General features: G+C 29.6%; 1 protein-coding gene across 1 annotated transcript; it reads right to left on the reverse strand.

Annotated features, from left to right (window-relative positions):
- Positions 1-862: 862 nt before the first annotated feature.
- Positions 863-14,562, reverse strand: ttc16 (tetratricopeptide repeat domain 16). Its single transcript, NM_001442872.1, is given in 13 exon segments — positions 863-1,556; positions 3,412-3,544; positions 3,716-3,852; positions 5,134-5,299; positions 5,382-5,523; positions 6,745-7,022; positions 8,614-8,828; positions 8,917-9,046; positions 10,647-10,747; positions 13,109-13,252; positions 13,351-13,441; positions 13,535-13,602; positions 14,410-14,562. Coding segments are annotated over 13 exon segments (1,791 nt in total). The 5' UTR covers positions 14,437-14,562; the 3' UTR covers positions 863-1,397.
- Positions 14,563-14,594: the final 32 nt, after the last annotated feature.

The raw sequence follows: 14,594 nt of genomic DNA on the forward strand, positions 1-14,594 counted from the left end.
AAGGGCTATGCGTCAGCGCCGTAGCATACGCCGACGTTTGACGCAGAAGTATAAATCAGCCTTAAGACAGAAAGGAGTTGACCACTGCGATGGGGTTCGAGTCTGGCAAAGAACGGTTCCAGAAAACAGGTAGGACAAAAACAGTAGCTAACAAATAAAATAAACAAGTAAATAACAGGGTGAGAATATGGTAAAATCTGAAAACGTGGTAAAAACCAGGCGATGGCTTTTCTTTTTCTGGATTGCTTATTAGAACACCTTTGGTTGGGTATAGGGAAGTGGGTGGGCGCTGGTCAATCAGTGCTTTTTAAAACACTATCGGTTAGGTTTAGGGAAGGGGTTGGTCAGTCAGTCAGCCAGTCAGTCGACAGCGGCCTCTGGTGGATTTACGTGAGAAAAGCAGGCACAAATGGCACTCGCAAGAGAAATCTGAGATCCTATAAAAGCATAATAGTTTCAAAAACTCATTTCTAATAACTGATTTATTTTATCTTTGCCATGATGACAGTAAATAATATTTTACTAGATATTTTTCAAGACACTTCTATACAGCTTAAAGTGACATTTAAAGGCTTAACTAGGTTAATTAGGTTAACTAGGCAGGATAATTAGGCAAGTTATTGTATAACGATGGTTTGTTCTGTAGACAGTCAAGAAAATATATATAGCTTAAAGGGGCTAATAATTTTGTCCCTAAAATAGTGTTTAAAACCTTTAAACTGCTTTTATTCTAGCCGAAATAATACAAATAAGACCTTCTCCAGAAGAAAAAATATTATCAGACATACTCTGAAAATTTCCTTGCTCTGTGAAACATCATTTGAAAAATATTTTAAAAGGAAGAAAAAAATTCAAAGGGGGCTAATAAATCTAACTTTAATTACATCAAAAAAAAAAAAAAAAAAGACAAGCTGGAAGTCTGGTTGAGATCCCCACACAGCGAGAAAATGTGCTCTTCTTCAGTCTGCATAACTAGACTGGACTGAACAATAAATGTCAGAAAATGACGTCCGATTGTTCCATTGTTACGATGCCAAAAGCTCTCGGCCCCGTCTCCTCTAGGGGCTCAAAACATGTGTTTCACTATTAGCAAGGGAGTGTAAACGTCTGTGATAAAAGTCTGGGATCAGCTGCCAGTGGTGTTTTTATACACTTCTCTCTCTCTCTCAGCTGTTTCCCCAGCTGCTGAACAGAAACAGCTGCTACGAACAAAACAACTCGGACTCAATCGAACAACTTCAAATATCATACACACCGTCATTCATAAACTTCATATGTGTTTCTTGCATTTTGTGTCGACTTCAATAACCGTTTTTATCTTTACAAAGAAAGTCATTCATTTTCAGAACTTTTTTCACCCCCCAAAAGTGTTATGGGAGTAATTGTTTACCCAGTCTTCAACAATTGAGTCCGAAGCCCCCAAATTTCCTCCACACATATGGCCGCTGGGTCTGCGCGCTGGGGTCTTCACGAACGGGGCGGGCGGGGGCTAAACGGGGTCCGTCAAAGTGCAGGGGCTGTTTCTGCTGCAGGACTCTTTTCACAGCTTGATTCAGCTGACACCATAAACAGAAAAGATTAATGCCACATTAGTTAGATTTAGCCTTTCTGAGGAAACACATTTAACTGAGAATCATATTATAATGATTTATGTCACACATTCCAGACACTCTTTTATAAAATAAAAAAAATAAAAATTAATTTTTTTATGTTTAAAATCAACAGCTTTTGAAAGAAATATAATCTATATATTATATTTCTTTTGATATTTAACTAATAATAAGTGAAGCATATTAATCTATGCTTCATAATAAACAGCCATCTCTAACTGTGCTAAGAGTTCTTTAAAAAGTTTCTGTAGTACAGAATTAGTGTATTGGAATAATACTTTCAGGGTGAGGTAAATAAAATGTTGCTTTGCAGCAAAAATATTATCTTTTTTTTAAATATTGATTGTTAATTTTCTTTTTCTTTAGTAGAACACTTTTGTTTATCAAGATTTTGTTTTCTTTCTAAAGCTGAAACTGTGGCCCTTTTACGATTTGGTGATTTATAAAATGCTACTGGAAGTCCAAAAAGTATATTTATACCATCAAAACAGAATTATATCTGTGGCCTGGTAAAAAACTTTGTAAATAATGTAATAAATAAATAAATAAATAAATGTATATATATATATATATATATATATATATATATATATATATATATATATATATATATATATATATATATATATATATATATATATATATATATATATATATATATATATATATATATATATATATATATATATATATAATAAATGTAGGGGCGTCACAGTGGTGCAGTGGGTAGCACGATCGCCTCACAGCAAGAAGGTTGCTGGTTCGAGCCTTGGCTGGGTCAGTTGGCATTTCTGTGTGGAGTTTGCATGTTCTCCCCGTGTTGGCGTGGGTTTCCTCCAGGTGCTCCAGTTTCCCCCACAGTCCAAAAGCATGCGCTATAGGTGAATTGGGTAGGCTAAATTGTCCATAGTGTATGTGTTTGAATGAGTGTGTATGGATGATTCCCAGTGTTGAGTTGCAGCTGGAAGGGCATCCGCTACGAAAAACACATGCTGGATAAGTTGGCAGTGTGGGGTCCCCAGATTATTAAAGGGACAAAGCCGAAAAAGAAAATGAATGAACATGCACATGCTCAACATGCACTCTTCAAAAATCTTTAATTTAGATTATCATTTTCTTTAGGAAGCTTTCCAATATTATATTTGTGCTTACATTAAATTAGTCAGTACTGAAGCCAATTTTGAAAACAAGATAACTCATGATAACGGTCCAGGTTTTATGTTAAGGAAAAATATTAAATAAAAAAATGTAAAAAAAATATTTTGTTAAAATTGTGTTGTTTGTGATTTTTTCCCCCAATATTTCGAATGAATTTAAATGAATTCTCTTTCTATTTCTAAAGATGTTCGGTGACTAAATTATTAATTCATTCATTTTCTTGTCGGCTTAGTCAGTTTATTAATCCGGGGTCGCCACAGCGGGATGAACTGCCAACTTATCCAACATTTTTTTATGCAGCAGATGTCTTTCCAGCTGCAACCCATCTCTAGGAAACATCCACACACATACACTACGGACAATTAAGCCTACCCAATTCAACTGTACCACATGTCTTTGGACTGTGGGGGAAACCGGAGCACCCGTAGGAAACCCACACAAACGCAGGGAGAACATGCAAACTCCACACAGAAACACCAACTGACTCAGCCGAGAATCGAATCAGCCACCTTCTTGCTGTGAGGCGACAGCACTACCTACTGAGCCACTCCATCGCCTATATATATATATATATATATACATATTATTGGACAGAAGCTAGCATGTAATCCTGTTTGCAGCAGTAGATTTGATGAATGTGTACCTGTTGTTTTTTCTTGACTAGTTTGCTGTGAACGTCTACTGTAGTATCACAAGGTTCCGTCTTCTGCCCCTGTAACTTCTGTGAGGATGATTGTGATTGACTGTCATCCTTGGTGAGGGCCATTCTGCCTACTCTAAAACAAGCAATTATGCAGTTAAAATTAAAACTGGATTCTTAGCATTAAACCTGCATGCACATACTCTAGCATAAACTCTTTTGGGGGTGAGAGCGGTTCTATAATCAAACTTAAAAAAAAAAAAAAACAACTAGCATAAATAGTATATTTTTGAGCAGTATTACTAACCTTGACATACAGGAGACTGCAAGGTTGAACGTTTTAATCTTTTCCATAAGCAGGGTTTTGACAGATTGTGCAGTGGCACACGACATGATATCAGTCAAGGAGCATCCTGGGAGCAGACTTAACAGCAATGGCACCACCTAGTCCAAGATTAAGGAATAATTTAAAGCAACACATTTTTTTGCACTTTTATCCTTTTCAAGTCACTGTTTTCGAGTTTATTATCAATATATACTGTAAGTGTTTAAAATAATTTCTATTTTATTTTATTATTTATGTACATTTTTATGCTTTTGAAGGCATTTTCTTCTGCTCACCAAGGTTGAATTTATAAAAAAATATATATAACAATCTAATATTATTGGTATATTGAAAATTTTATATTAAAAGACTCCTGATGTTTTTATTTACTATTTATTGCTTGTAAAATCTAACTACCTTTTTATTATATAAAATATCTGATAATATTTTAAACAAATGACTGAACAAATTAAACAAAAATAGGCTTTAATAAACAGTAGCCAAAAATAATAACTATATGGAAATTATATATAAATACATTTATATATTGTGTTCTATATTAGTCATACTATTTTCACACAGTATGATAAAATGTGATTAAAGTTCATTAAATAAATAAAATACAAATTACAAATGAATAAATTTGATGTTTTTATGAATAAAAAATAAATAATAAATAAATGTAAATAAAATTAAAAAATAAATAAATAAATATATATATATATATATATATATATATATATATATATATATATATATATATATATATATATATATATATATATATATATATATATACATCATGCTAATAGGCAATAGTATAACTTTATACTAATTATAATAAATAATAAATAGATTCAGATAAAATAATAAATAATGAATAATAAATAAATAATGAAATATAATAAAATAATAAATATTTAAATAAAATAACAATAAATTAATAATAAATAAAAATATATAAATAAAATAATAATAAACATAAATAAATAATAATTATATAAATAAAATAATAAATAAATAATAAATAAATAAATAAATAATTATAAAAAAAAATATATATATATATATATATATATATATATATATATATATATATATATATATATATATATATATATATATATATATACATAATAATAATAATAATAATAATAATAATAATAATAATAATAATAATAATAAATAGATTAATATATTTGAATAAATAAACTAATAAATTCATAATTTAATAATCAATTAAAATGTTTTACATTAAAAAAATTTTTTAAAGGATTATTATTGTTTGGAGCCCTCAGCGTTATCACAAACCTGAAAAAACTTCCGTTAGACGTTTTATCTATATTTGAATGAAAAATATCTGCTCTAGCTTGGGAATGTGAGAGAAAAGAAAGACTTGCCTGGTCATTGGTGGGCTCTAAGACAAGAACACTGATGGCATCGTTTTTGGCCTCCTCTGTTTTGCCCAGTTTGTTAAAAGATTTGGCTCGATTCTCATAATACTGAACTACACCAGGGTTGTACTTTATTGCAACAGAAAACCTTTCTGCTGCTTCCTGGAACTTCCTGCAACAAATCACATTCACGACATGACATCAATAAACATGAGATGAAGAATGTCGCATTTTACCATAACGTTAAATCCTACTTGTCTTCGTAGCTCTGCAGACCCAGTGTGTTGTGAATAACAGCAAGTCGTAGCCAGATAGCTGTGTTTTCCAGGTCCAACTCCTCAGCTTGCTGATAGTCAGCCAGAGCAAAGGTCCATTCACACTGCTTAAAAAAACTATCTGAGAGAAAATAATAATAATTATATATATACTATATGTATATTAACCCCCGTGAATTATTGGCCCCATTTATTTTTTTCCCCAACTTCTGTTTAACGGAGAGAAGATTTTTTCAACACATTTTAAATCATAATAGTTTCAATAACTCTATTCTAATAACTAATTTATTTTATCTTTGCCATAATGACGGTAAATAATATATTACTAGATATTTTACTAGATAAAGACACTTCTATACATCTTAAAGTGACATTTAAAGGCTTAACTAACTAGGTTAACTAGGCAGGATAGGGTAATTAGGCAAGTCATCGTATAATGATGCTTTGTTCTGTAGACTATTCAAAGAAAATTTAGCTTAAAGGGGCTAATAATTTTGTCCTTAAAATGTTGTTTAAAAAATTTAAAACTACTTTTATTCTAGCCGAAATCAAAACAAAAGAAGACTTTCTCCAGAAGAAAAAATATTTTCAGACATACTGTGAAAAATTCCTGAATCTGATAAACATTATTTTGGAAATATTTAAAAAATAAAATAAAATTCATAGGGGGGCTAATAATTCTGACGTCAACTGTATATACATTCATTCATTTTCTTGTCGGCTTAGTCCCTTTATTAATCCGGGGTCACCACAGCGGAATGAACCGCTAACTTATGCAGCAAGTTTTTATGCAGCGCATGCCCTTCCAGCTCAACCCATCTCTGGGAAACATCCACACACACATTCACACACACACACACACTCATACACTACTGTGGGGGAAAATGGAGCACCCGGAGGAAACCTACGCGAACGCAGGGACACTCCACACAGAAACACCAACTGAGCCGAGGCTCGAACCAGCAACCTTCTTGCTGTGGGGTGACAGCACTACCTACTGTGCCACAGATTCGCCCTAATATATATATAAACTAAATTGGCCATAGTGTATGTATAGATGATGTTATCCAAAACTGGGTTGCAGCTGGAAGGGAATCCGCTGTATAAAACCTATGCTGGATAAGTTGGCGGTTCATTCTGCTGTGGCGACCCCTGATGAATAATGGGACTATAAGCCGAAGAAAAATGAATGATTGAATGAATGTTTCCATAAATATTTTGAGAAATCTGAACTTATTAGGTTTAATGACTGAAGCCTTTTGTAATTTAAAAAACAACTGATTATTTCTGTCACTCTCAGCCCAAACCGCATGAAACTTTTTCTCTCTCTTATCTTCCATACCTCCTCTGTTGATGAACAGTTCACTTGCATCTCTCTGTTTCTCTATGGCCTTGTTCAGCAGTATGACAGCTTCACTGTACAGACCCTGGGAGAAGCACTGAATGGCAAAATCATTGTACGTGAGCACCATTTGGGTCTGTGCTTCTTCCTCTAAACCATCAGAAGCATTTTGGGGGTTTCCCTGAGGAGATTCTTCTTCAATCCCACAAAACTCAACAGCAAGAATCAAGTCCTCAATGGCAGCTGTGAAGTCTTTTAGACGCCGATACAGAATCCCCCTAATAGCAGGCAGAAAATATGCATAGTTTACTACCATTTATATACTTTTATGTCTTCTTCATAATTTTTAGGTTGCATTAATTAAATTAAATTAAATTAAATTAAATTAAATTAAATTAAATTAAATTAAATTAAATTAAATTAAATTAAATTAAATTAAATTAAATTAGGGGGTGGCTCGGTGGCTCAGTGGTTAGCACTTTCGCCTCACAACAAGAAGGTCGCTGGTTCGAGTCCTGGCTCGACCAGTAAGCATTTCTGTGTGGATTTTGCATGTTCTCCAGGTGAAATAACATGTTGCTAATGCTCGAACAAATTAGCAATTTTTATGAATTTGAATGTTTTTAGCATGAAGCAACACATTGATAACATGTTTTTAATATGTATTTAGCATGTTTCCAGCATTTTTCTAAAAGGGCTAACGTGACATTTCATTACCATGAAATAATGTTGCCAACGCTTCACAAATTAGCAATTTTTTATAAGTTTGATTGTTTTTGGCATAAAGTAGCACATTGATAACATGTTTCTAATATGAATTTAGCATCTTTCCAGCATGTTTTTAAAATGGCTAACATGAATTTTTATTAGCATGAAATAACATGTTGCTAATTCTCGAATGAATAAGCAATTTTTGTAAGTTTTAAAGTTTTTAGCATGAAGAAACACATTCATAACAAGTTCCTAATATGTATTTAGCATGTTTCCAGCATGTTTCTAAAAGGGCTAACGTGACATTTCCTTAGCATGAAATAACGTTGCTAACGATTTACAAATTAGCAATTTTTCAGAAATTGTATTGTTTTTATCATGAAGCAGCACATTGATAACATGTTCATAATATGCATTTAGCATGTTTCCAGCATGTTTTTAAAATGTCTAACATGAAATTTCATTAGCATGAAATAACGTTGCTAACACTTCACAAATCAGCAATTTTTCATAAGTTTGATTGTTTTTAGCATAAAGTAGCACATTGATAACATGCTTCTAATATGTATTTAGCATATTGTCAGCATGTTTCTGAAATGGCTAACATTAAATTTCATTAGCATGAAATAGCATAATGCTAATGCTTGCTTTTTATAAATTAGACCTTTTCTTCCATTGATTGTTACTTTGATTGTTAATTTGTAATATCTGATCTGTTAGAAAAGATTTAGCATAGGCCTACTAAACACCCTGAATCATGTATCATGAAACTGGATTAACTGACTAGCTAGTTAAGTTTCACTTTGCTTTGCCCCAATCTTGGGTTTTAGGTAGCATGAAAGGCAGCTCGACTTCACTCTTTGTTGCCATGGTATTAAGGAGCAGCTACACTACCTTCAGGGTACCTAAAACCCAGTATTGGTGCAAACTTAACTGAAGCTTAACTGGCTAGCCAGCTAATTTTGGCTTTACCCCTGACCGAATTTTTGTGCTTGTAGCTTGAGTCTCAGAATACAACAAAGCTTAAAAAGAATCAGTACTAAGAAGCCTATAATAAAGCAAATTCATAGCCCCTACTTCAGCTGTTTAGCATGAATATATTTCTTAATATACAGATAAGCAAATTCTTCAGCAGGCTGTGAAAACACTGAGCTTTACCTGAAAAGGTAGTACTGTGCTTTATTTGGGATGAACTCCATAGCACTGTTTATTTTGCCCAGTGCCTCTGAAAGCTCTCCCTTTAATGCTTTATCAACAGCTGCCTGATGGGACTCTTCTGCTGCCTCCTTTAGTCTCTCCAATAGTGCAAGCGCCTCTGGACAGCACGGTTTCATGCTGAGTGCCGACTTCAAGTCATGACAGCACAGGGTCATCTGAGGAGACACACGGCCCATTTACCTGTTTATTGCGGTCATTTGAGGGCAATGTTTTTTTCCCGAAGGATGTAACCGATGGTCTGACCTGATTGAGCTGATGGTGAAGGCGAGCTCTCAGAGTGAAGAGATCTGCTGAAAGGCCATCAGTCTCCAGCCAGTTATTGACCAGTCGAAGACAGTCAAAGTAACGACCCAGGGCGCTCAGACAAGCTAAGCTATAATATACATACAACACGGCAAAGATTTTGGAAAAATTGTAATCTCATGCCATCCAGGGTTGGCCAAAAACAGTGTTTTGAACACACTTGAAAATTTCTGCAATGCATTAGATTTAAAATATCTTAACATAAAAAAGCTACAGTAAATGAGATTCCCTAGACGTTTTTAGCTATTTTTTGATTACTTTTAATAATTTCATATGGTTGAGGGGCATTTTGACCCTGTTTTTTAACAGTTTTTCTGCAATCAGACTTTCCAGTCAAATTTGCTAAATGAATGTGGCAATGGGTTGGTTAGTAATGCAAAATCTGTTGTTTAGTGTCCATTTGTCAACAGTTTAAGCATTAAAGTTATATTTCTTAAACACAAATATTACTTTAATATTTTGGTAGATGTTGCAGATAATTTAGATATTTTAAAATGTGTCCATGAATAATAATTCACCCAAAAATGTAAATTCTGTCACATTTGCTTCCCTTATTTAAAACCTATTTGGTGTTCTTTCTTCTGTTAAGACACAAAAGAAGTCATTTTGAAGAATGCTGGTAGCTGGCACCCGTTGACTTCTATACAGGCCCGGATTGGCTAATCGGGTGGACCGGGAGAATTCCCGGTGGGCCGGTCCGTTTTTTGGCCACGAGGGCCGGTGTCCCTAGCTCCAGAATCTGTTGCTCTCAGCAGTCACACTTTTTAAATTAATAATTTTTTTTTTACTTGACCACAGTCTTCTTATTCATTATTTTACCGCAGCTCTGCTCTTTTTATCTATTTTCTCGCAGCCTGGTGATCAGGATGCAGCCTGCAGGTTAATGATGATATTACTCAGACGAGCCACCTCTTGATGCACAGTTGTTGTGGTCCAGTAGTTAACACGTTGGGTTACGACACTGCAGACCTGGGTTTGATCCTCATCTGAGTAGAATTTTTTTTTTTTTTATGTATTATTTTTTTATTGTTAAGACATAATACTGTTATGGTTGTTGAACAGTTGAAGTTCTAAAGCAGCTGTTTTCTCAAAAAAGACGTGATAGTGTAATTAGAAACTGAATTGGAAATGTCCTTATTTTAATATAGTCAGTCGTGAACTGAGGTGGGCCGGTCTGAGGCTTAAAACTCCAGGGCTGAAAAGGAGTCCCACTCCAGCCCTGCTTCTATAGTATTTATAGTATTATATTAGTATTTTCCCAATTCAATGGCTGCCAGAAACCAGCATATCTTCTTTTGTGTGCAACTGAAAAAAGAAGCTTAAAAAAGTTTAAAACAACTTGAGGGAGAATATACTTATCCCTTTAAATGGGCAAATCCATTTTGAGCCATCTTTTATCAATAATATCTTAAAACAGTAATAAATAAAAAAATTATTAGATTAAAACACCTTATAAACATGATGAAGATATAAAAAAAAACATTATTATCTGGTTTGTAAACAGACAAACCAGATAATAATCAGGTGAAGAAAGAGTATGCAGCGCCGCCTAGTGTTATACTATTGCCTATTAGCATGAAGTCAGTTTAGTTCAGACCATAGACTGCAGGTTCAGACAGATTTCATAGTCTTTAACATGCACTTAAATACTAACTTAAATCTATACTGACCTTCTCATACGATAAGGTTGAAAGTCGGGTTTGAGTTCTGCAGCTTTTGTGAAGGACTCTAAAGCCTCCAGAAAGTTGCCTAGATCAAAAAGACACTGGCCCTTTAGGAAAGAAAAGAATAAATGGGTATTAAAAATTAATTTTACTTTTATTTTTGTAACGGCTGCATACACAATCATTCAAAAATGCACTAATGAATAGATACATTTGTAAATGAGATCAAAACCAAGAAGAATAAATATCATAAATAAAGAGCAAAAAAAGCTCAAATTAGAGCATGTTTTCATCAGTGCCATATTTCCAAAAACATACCCATTTAAAAGTCTCTTAAATATTACAATATCTTGATTGAACGCCATATGGATCACAAGGTTTTCCACTATAATTATAATTAATCTTCTAAATTCACATGATTATCTTACATCTAACAAGAAAACAAAATGCACAATGAGTACAAAACATAGCATGAAGACACAGTATAAATAATAACATTGTCTTTGATGCACCTTTATCCATATGTGAATCTAAATCTTTATAACAAAGAATAAAATTTTATAAAATGAGTTTGTACAATATAATATAATATAATATAATATAATATAATATAATATAATATAATATAATATAATATAATATAATATAATATTATAAAATATAACATAACATAATACAAAATAATATAATATAATATAATATAATAAAATATAACATAACATAATACAAAATAGTATAATATAATATAATATAATATAATATAATATAACATAACATTATATAATATAATATAATATAATATAATATAATATAATATAATATAATATAATATAATATAATATAATATAATATAATATAATATAATATAATATAATACAAAATAAAATAAAATAAAATAAAATAAAATAAAATAAATTAATATAATATAATATAATATAATATAATATAATATAATATAATATAATATAATATAATATAATATAATATAATAAAATATAATATAATATTATAAAATATAACATAACATAATACAAAATAATATAATATAATATAATATAATATAATACAATATAATATAATATAATATAATATAATATAATATAATATAATATAATATAATATAATATAATATAATATAACATAATACAAAATAATATAATATGATATGATATAATATAATAAAGTATTATATTATATCATATAATATTATATAATATTATATTATATTATATGATATAATATAATATAATATAATATTATAAAATATAACATAACATAATACAAAATAATATAATATAATATAATATAATATAATATAATATAATATAATATAATATAATATAATAAAATATAACATAACATAATACAAAATAGTATAATATAATATAATATAATATAATATAATATAATATAATATAATATAATATAATATAATATAACATAATATAATATAATTTAATACAAAATAAAATAAAATAAAATAAATTAATATAATATAATATAACATAATAAAATATAATATAATATAATATAATATAATATAATATAATATAATATAATATAATATAATATAATATAATACAAAATAAAATAAAATAAAATAAAATAAAATAAAATAAAATAAAATAAAATAAAATAAAATAAAATAAATTAATATAATATAATATAATATAATATAATATAATATCATATAATAAAATATAATATAATATTATAAAATATAACATAACATAATACAAAATAATATAATATAATATAATATAATACAATATAATATAATATAATATAATATAATATAATATAATATAATATAATATAATATAATATAATATAATATAATATAATATAACATAATACAAAATAATATAATATGATATGATATAATATAATAAAGTATAATATTATATCATATAATATTATATAATATTATATTATATTATATGATATAATATAATATAATATAATATTATAAAATATAACATAACATAATACAAAATAATATAATATAATATAATATAATATAATATAATATAATATAATAAAATATAACATAACATAATACAAAATAGTATAATATAATATAATATAATATAATATAATATAATATAATATAATATAATATAATATAACATAATATAATATAACATAATATAATATAATTTAATACAAAATAAAATAAAATAAATTAATATAATATAATATAACATAATAAAATATAATATAATATAATATAATATAATATAACATAATAAAATATAATATAATATAATATAATATAATATAATATAATATAATATAATATAATATAATATAATATAACATAATAAAATATAATATAATATAATATAATATATCATAATATAATATAATATAATATAATATAATATAATATAATATAATATAATATAATATAATATAATATAATATAATATGGTTTCTCACATCTGTTAATAAATGAGTTTGTGTACCTGTAGGTAGTGTATGAAGGCGAGTCGTTGATGGTAGGCTTCAGTTTGTGGTTCTAGTCTTCTGGCGTGTTTGTAGTCCAGTGCTGCAGACTGAAAGTCACACAGTTGAAGATATGCTTCTGCCCGCTGGACATAAAACTGAGTCTGTGGGTAATGGGAATGTAAAATGTGATTAATATTCAGGGGAACATACCATAAATAGGGATTACTGTATTGATTGCATAATAGACTAAGGTTTTTACCTTATGTGGCTGGAGCACTATGGCCTTTGAGAAACAGGACACGGCCTTATCAAACTGAGAATGTGCCATGGAAATAATACCTGTTTCATAACTAGACATACATATAAGTGAATGTAAATATTGTTCTTATTTATAAGAATATATAAGCAAGAATCGTTTATGTTTATAAGCATTTTTCACTTACTGTTTTTCAGCCTTTTCTTTTATAATGAGCTCCCCATCCAATTCTGGTTTCTTTTTTAGTACTGGGGTCTGAAAAACATATTTCTAAAATGTTTATATATATTCATTTTCAATGAAGAAGATTCCCTGTAGTTCTTGATTGAATAAGACATGACTAGGAAAGATTGCCCCCCTTGAAATCCAATGGTTTCATTATACTAATGATGAGTAGTAATAATTATTTTGTCTTTTTGGTCGATATTAAAAAACAACACAATACTTTTTACTACAAATAACATGGTTAAACCATAGTGGTCTATGTGTGGTTACCATAATTTGTAATGCTAATAAATAAACATGTAAAAAAAAAACTGCTGTCTATCTGACTTTTCGTTCTCATACACACACACACACACACACACGTTAGTATTGGTGGTTAACAGGGACTTTCCATAGGTGTCTATATTGTACATTAAAAACACTTTAGTTTAGGTCATAATTCATGCTATTTACTTCTGGTTTACTACCTGTTGATTATTAATAGACTGACTGTTCATTAGTAGTCATAAACTGTGTTCTTTTTCAGCATTCCTAATTCTACCCAATACATAAACCCAACTTCTAGCTTACTAAATATTAACAAACAGCTAATTAACGTTAGTAGTTTATTAAGCTATAGTGTTAGTTAATTGTTTGTTAATTCTGTGAATTGTGACCCGAACTAAAATGTTACCAAAACCGCTTATTACATCACTTATGTTTGTAATCCACCATAATAAAGTACAGCTATGTCATACCAATTTCATTATACAAAAACATTTAACTTACTTCTAAACCACCAAAACCAGTAACGTTACACACATACGCGCGCGCGCTCTCTCGTTTAAAAATACAAACCTCGGAACAGTCGACAGTAGGATTCATATTGGCTTAAAGGTTATTTAAATCACTTAGAGGGAATATAAAGGTAAAAGACAGATAACTTAAAAAAAGAAAAGTCCTCCCGTGACAAAAAAGTGCCGCCAATAAAAATACTTTTGACTAGAAAACATTTGGTAACCGTGGAGACGGTTGACAAGTGA

Source organism: Danio rerio, chromosome 5, assembly GCF_052040795.2.
Source record: "Danio rerio strain M-AB ecotype USA chromosome 5, GRCz13ab, whole genome shotgun sequence".
Classification (NCBI taxonomy): Eukaryota; Metazoa; Chordata; class Actinopteri; order Cypriniformes; family Danionidae; genus Danio; species Danio rerio.